This window comes from Xiphias gladius, chromosome 15 (assembly GCF_016859285.1).
Source record: "Xiphias gladius isolate SHS-SW01 ecotype Sanya breed wild chromosome 15, ASM1685928v1, whole genome shotgun sequence".
Lineage (NCBI taxonomy): Eukaryota > Metazoa > Chordata > Actinopteri > Istiophoriformes > Xiphiidae > Xiphias > Xiphias gladius.
The window spans coordinates 11860244-11867210 of NC_053414.1; the positions used below are offsets into that span (position 1 = coordinate 11860244).

Sequence of the window (6967 nt, forward strand, 5' to 3'; positions counted from 1 at the left end):
AATGCCCAAAGTAGAGCTTAAGTCAACCAAAGAAAGTCCTAGTCGACTGAAATCGTGCCTACTCTTCAACTAATTGATGGGGGAAAAAAAATCTGCACGTTATCTTCAGATTAACTAAATTTGCCACAGTTCACTGAGTGCACTCTGACTGGTAGCCATAAATGAATTATAAATAAACATAAAAAGCTAGTATTTGCAGCATATTAAATCATTTTAACCTAATTATTTTATACTGAAATATTGACAACAGACCCAGAGTCGACCAGCGTGCATTCATATGATTTCCACTAGTGATCCCAGCAAAAGACCTACTGAGTAATATACACTCAAAGCCTCAAGTGTTAGACAAAAAAGTTGCATCCTAACGCAGACAAGTCAGCCTACCGTTTTTAGATGATGTGCCATGTTTGGTTGTTGAGCTGTGATATGCAAACTGCTGTTTGCAAAGTTTACACCCGACTTTTTGGTCATCTGTTTGAACAAAATGCAGCCACACTGACAACTTTTTTGATGTGATGTCAATTAGTTCGGCGCCGACTCTGAGTAAACGTTCAGTAAAAGTCCAATAAACGTCCAGTAAACGTTAAATAAGGTAGACCTTGCAGTCTCCATTAGGTTGGGCGAGTTCAAAGTTATGAAAACACCGTTGAGCAGTCTACTCTGTACACTACTGCCATTCTGCCATAATACCTGGACATCAGCATTAATCATTCTGGTTGGTTGTCTAACTGAACTGATAGTAAGACTGTTTACTGCATTACTGACATCTATTGGGAATACAATCAAACCTTACCTCTGTGAGTTTAACACCACTTGTGATAAGGATATGAATAAAACTATTTCTATTTGTTTCTGCACACAAACTAAAAATTTGCACCCCGCTGTTGTGGTACAGCCAAAAATGTAATGTTTAATATCTCAAAAAACAGTGTGAGCACAAATTTTATTTTGCCTGCACAAATGATGCGCGAATGAATCAAAATGTTTTTTTTAATCAATATCCCGATCATATAAGCTGCTAACTTCAAAGAACTACAAACTTAGACTAAATTTTGGCAACTTTGTCCTCTACACTTATCTTGTTATTCAAATTATATTTGAATTTTCAGATGAGTCTGATTGACTGGCTCATTATGTTTATATTATTTATTTATATTATTTATTTATATGTATGTTCAATAAAAATAGTGTTAGTTGAGGCATTTCATACTTCGACATTTATTACTACTGCTATGGGCTTCCACAGTGGCAAAATGTCCCGGGTAAATTAATGACAAGGCGAACATGAATAACCTGATTCGAACAATCCTAAGCTTGTTTTAAGCTATTCCTCCACCAACGCATGTAAATACAGGTCCAGTGTAATGCCCATGGACGCACGCACAACATCACTGCTGCAGATAAAAAATCCTAAAAAGAAATTTTTTTTTTGAAATTTAAAAAAATCCTAAAGTCCTGTAAATCTCTTGTTACTCGTAATTACATGTTCTGAAATATTTAATATAGCTGTAATTTAAATGGGCTATGGCTTGGGGTAACTTTCACAGTGAACATCCAGTATGCTTCTAATGAACGGTAGCAGTTTATTTTTAATGTTACTCCCCCTGAAGTGGATTTGCACTTTTTATGCTTACAACTTCAGGCTGCTGTGACTTTGGGCTTGCATGTTATAGATCAAATTTTAAATATTATCAGTCTCTTCCAACACAAACTTGTTTTTCACTCACTGTATGTCTTAAAGCAGGAAACTTAACTCTGCCTGTTATGGTTGCTATTGCAAAAGTTTTCCCCAAAACAAGCCAGAAAAAGGTATGTATATGTCAGAGTTCAGCTGCTGAAGATGTCCACAGTGTATTCATTGGCATCTGCTGGATTGTTGTTTGTTATGATTTCTACAGCCTCATCAAATGTGCCACTTGGGTCAGAACTTGCCTGGTCCAGGCCCTCAAAGAGCAGCCAGGGTTTACATGCTGTGCTTTTCCACAGTCCTTCCTGTTCCACTCTCCCATCTTTTCCAGTATGAATCCCTGCGCCGCACTTTGCCCCCACCTTTGCCCTCGACACAGCCTGCCCACCCATCCCCTCCCACAACAACCCCCCTCCAGCCCCCTGCCCACATGCATTACTTCATTCATGACTTCCTGATCCTCAAAACAATTCTGTAGGGTGAAGCTGCACTGACCAGTGTCCTTTCAATAATGGCCATGGCTAATATATTATATTATTAATGTACTATGTGGGCGCATATCCAAAAAAATTACAGTTATAATGCAGTGAAAGGTGTTTCAAATGATTCTCTACACCAAAGAAGGAGACCAAAAAGCACTGTTGTGCTATCAAGCAATAATACACTTTCACCTTTATAGCAGGCCTTGTTCTCTCTGGAGTAAGACATGAAAAAGCACTCCTCCCACATGACTTCACGTCTTGTGCTAATGCGATTTTAATGAAAGATTGTGATGTGGCCCTTTGGCAGAATCAGTAATGTGATTACAGAGAGCAGCAGTGAGCCAAAGCACACCATGGCAGACTACTCTTAAACCTGTCAACCAATGGGAAAAAGACATTCACATGGCTGGGTTTTCAAAGTGGAACTGAAAATCAAAATAAAAAAATACAAATCATTTTGTTTTATGAACTAGTTGGATAATTCAGGGGAAATCCAGCTGTGAAAGTGACGCTGATTGACCCCAGTGCAACTGTGTCCAACTTTACCTTTCAGATGATTGCAGCAATAACAGAACATGAAATTACCACTATCAAACTAATAAAGCTGACTGACAGGTACTGACAAGATTACGTACAATAATAAGCTCTCCAGAAATGGAGAGTTCATACTTTTTGCTACAAAAAAGAAATCAATGCATTTTCTAAGGACAACAATGAAGGGTAGTTGAGAGGGTAGAGACAGGACACAGTTCCTGTGGAGGAAACCCTCTGAAACAGAAGCACATCTGGATGTTGCTCCTCTAGTGGGCACTTCCATGTCATGGCTCTCTGGCCCACGGCCCCGCTTTAAAGTTTCCTCTCAGAACCAAGGACTTTCCGTAGAGGGACATCCTCCCAGGCGTAGGAGTGGAGGGAGTTACTGAAAGGCTGAGAATGGGCTGGGATTTGGGGATCAACAATTGCCCTCACACCACACCAGATCACTACGAGGTCAAACTTAAAGTCAACCACTTTATCATACAATTTTAATCCTTTTTAATGTAAGTTGTAAACAAGACTAAATCTGTCAGTGTTTACATCATAATGCTTGTTCAACCAGTTTTACAAAACTGTTGAGTGTTAGATCATATTGTGAAGCTGATAGTGACCATTACACAGCTTAGCCTCACTTAGATCAACTCCACTCATCACAAACAACTGTCTGAGCTCACAAGTTCATCTAGTGAGACTACCCTCTCAACTTCAAATCTGCAAACCACAAAAAAGGCAGATTCACGAGAAAAAAGTGGTGGGCTATTTTCTATTATCTCTATGAAGGGGACCAAACACAGGTTCACATTCTCATGAGACAAGATAATCAGAGTAATATCCAAGTTTTAAAAGCTAAGCCCTCAGAGCTCCACCCTGAGAGTGTAAATTAACAAAATGCAACACTGTTACTTTATAACTTAATTATACTTGAGCTACAGCTAAAGCTACTGTGTACTTTATAATGCCACTGTGCTTAGATAAAGTCTGGGAACAGGGTGACAGACTGCAGAAATGGCCTTTAAATTGGTGTGGCATGATCCTGATCGATTATTTCTAGAAAATTATAGATAGAGACATCAATCCCTATAATGCCAATCCACATTATATTAAATTATCACATCAAAAGTTCTTCAATTAAAATCAGAACTTGTTCAATTGTACTTAAAATCACAACTGGAAATTGTGCTCACTGTGGAAGGTGCAATATGTCATTTGTTTTCTTTTTTCATTTGTTCTGGTCACAACAAACACAAAATGTGTGACCACTTATCTATAAGTTAGGCTGCAACAAACAAAAATTAATATGCCAAATACTTTGTAGAATGCTCGGTCTATAAAGTATAGAGTGCCCTTCACACAAAAGATGTTAAGTTTTCTATCAAATAAGACTAGGAAAAGCGGGGAAGTGTTCACATTTGAGAGGCTACAACTAGCAAATGGGTATTTTTGGGTATTTTCCCTTGAATTACTAAACCAGTTATTAAAATTGATGCTGTTTAATTTCCTATTAATAAACTAATCATCTCAGCTTTACACGATGTTGCCATTCAAAGACATACCGTTGACAGCTGCTCAGCCCAGTTCAGATAAATTTGCTTTGCCCTAAATTAAATATAAAAATAGGAAACACCCTTTGTAAATAGCAGCGTGCTGTTTTTACCTTTAAACAACATCTACAACACCCAGGCCATGGGAAATACTTAATATGTTGCTGTGACAGCTGGATATTGTTGGGAGTTACTCTACTACTCCAATTAGCAAGTTGTGTAAACACATCATGATTACAGTGATCATATTAAAAACAGTCTTTTGGCATTGATAGAAGGGACAGGCAACTATTTCAAAGGTGGTGTCTATGAAGTGCTACAGCAAAGGCTGAGCAAAATAGGCACTTCATTAATGTCAGTACATAAGAACATGACCATCACTTCCTTCCTGAAACTTCAGCTGATTTTGCAGTGATCCCAGTGGGCGTGTATGACCAGGGTTCCCATTCCTTTTCATGTTCTCAGGAGCGAGAGGCTAGCACAGACGTAACGAGGGTTAACAGGCTAGATGTTTGATATACGTCACTATGTTGGACACACTTTAAAACACACTATGAGACGTCAAAAAATTGTCAAAATGCCCATCACAATGTGTCAAAATGCCCATCACAATGTGTGTCAATTAGTGTTTAACTAAGGGTTAGAAATGGAAATAAGCATTTTTTAAGCAAAAGTAAACACATGGTACAGTCACCTAAAAACAACTGCCCTACTGGGATTTTCACAAATTTGTAGAGCTGGAGTTCATCAAGGATGTGTGATACAGAGCAGCAAATCAGCTGCAGTGTTGGGTGAACAACCATCACATTGAGAGAGGTCAGAGTAGAATGGCGAGACTTGCTAAAACTAACAGGTACAACAGACCACAAGTATGCAAACAGCAGCTCTGTACAACAGTCATGTGCTGTGCAGGGTGACAGTGTGAAGCATAGGAGCAACAGCAGCATGCATGCATGCATGCATACACGCTTCCACTCATGTCAGCTATGACCAACGCCGAATCTGCTGAAGGGCTGACTGAAAAAAATGACACCTCCTGTAAAAAAATCCGGGCTTCTTGTTACATGCATAAACGTTTCAAAATCGATGCAGCCATCTCAACTACGTCAGGGGTGCAGGTTTGGTGGGGGAGTAATGGTGTGGAGAAAGTGTTCTTGACAGACATGCGACATTTAATATAGCTGATGGGTCATTTGAATGAAACAACATACCTAAAGGTTGCTGCTAACCAGCTGAATCCCTTCCTGACCCTTGACCGTGTGTTAAGTATATACTTTGAACAAAATCACTGAGCACCTGCTCTTTCAAGATATTTATAAGGACGGAAACGAGAGCTCAGCCTAACTTGAAAAACAACTTTATATAATATACTACATAGACCTGGCAATTATTATTGAAATCAATATCAATATCATGTCAATTTTTCAGGTGAAATGTATTCTGCTGCCGTGCATGACATCAGACTTGTCTGTTAAAAATGAATAAAACAAAAAAAATCTGAATAACTTAAATGATTGAAAAATGAATGCAACGATTAATCGCTTATCAAATTCTGTCAGTCGACTAATTGTTGCAGCTCTACATAATATGATCTTATCCTCATGACACGATAGTAAATGAGAATATTAAATCATGTCCCAGCCCTAAATATGCCACTGAATGCCTGCAGAACCTGTCTGACACTATGCAGTCAACGTTAACAAAGGATGCCTGTGTGAGTTTAACAGCACCTTGCTGAATCTCTGCCTTGAAAAATTTTGGTTGTGCTAAAAGAATATCAGCTACAAAGAAAAAAATAAATAAAAATTTACATTCAGACAGGACTGAAACTGAAAGTCGGTTGTCAAGGGGTCGTTTTAACAATACCGTTGCATTTCCTAGATACTGTTAAGTCTGGATTCGAGGGATTTTCTGGGAATTTCCCGACAAGGCGTACTGAAAGCGGTCCCTTTTTTGACGGCTGTGTGCTGAAGTCTGGCAAGTCAGGTAAGCACTGTGCGCCTTGCAAACAAGCCCGGCCCACAAGGCTAGAGTTCAGAGAGATAACGATCTAATCGTTTTAACCCAGTCGAGCTGTGGGACTGTAAATAGTGCGGGGTGATATTATAGTAACTCAAGGAGACGTTTTTTTTTTTTTTTCAAACTGACTAAAAACACGAATAACTGTCCTCATAAAACAGAGCAAAAGAAAGGACTTTTTAAACGCATCGTCAAAATCGTGAGTCTGTTATATTGTTACACAGTTTCATCTGGGTTTTTTTTAACTGATAATACAAGCAAAGGGGAAAGAAAACAATCACTGGCAAACTGAGGGAGAAGTAGCTAGGAGCAGAGGACACATCAAGACCCCAAGACTTCTTCACGGGGCAAGTGCGTGATTTTGCGAGACTGAATCCAGCCAGTTTTCTTACAGTAGACTGAGTTTAAAAGCATTACAGTCAACTTACGCTTTGTTGCGCTGATGAGGTTCTTCCCATCCTTGTACAGTTCTTTGATAAACCTGTTAGTTTTGTCAAGCTCCGCTTCGTGTGCCTTTATTTTGTCCCTGAAGCTGGGGCTGTCCAGATAGCATTCACTGAACTCCAGCGGGTGTAGTCCCATTTTTTCTGACAGATTGATGGCTTCGTCTCCAAGCACGGGAAATTGGCTAAAACGCCACTTACTTTATAACTTTAAAAAAAAAAAAAAAAAAAAAGTATCCGTTACAATGAAATTACCGC

The 6967-nt window shown here is 39.0% G+C and overlaps 1 protein-coding gene across 1 annotated transcript in view; it reads right to left on the reverse strand.

Annotated features, from left to right (window-relative positions):
- Positions 1 to 6905, reverse strand: part of arhgap10 (Rho GTPase activating protein 10) — a 50887-nt gene extending 43982 nt beyond the window's left edge. Inside the window, exon 1 of the mRNA XM_040146642.1 lies at positions 6695 to 6905. Coding sequence (XP_040002576.1) covers positions 6695 to 6848 — 154 coding nt within the window. The 5' untranslated portion in view covers positions 6849 to 6905. The remainder of the gene's footprint in view (positions 1 to 6694) is intronic.
- Positions 6906 to 6967: the final 62 nt, after the last annotated feature.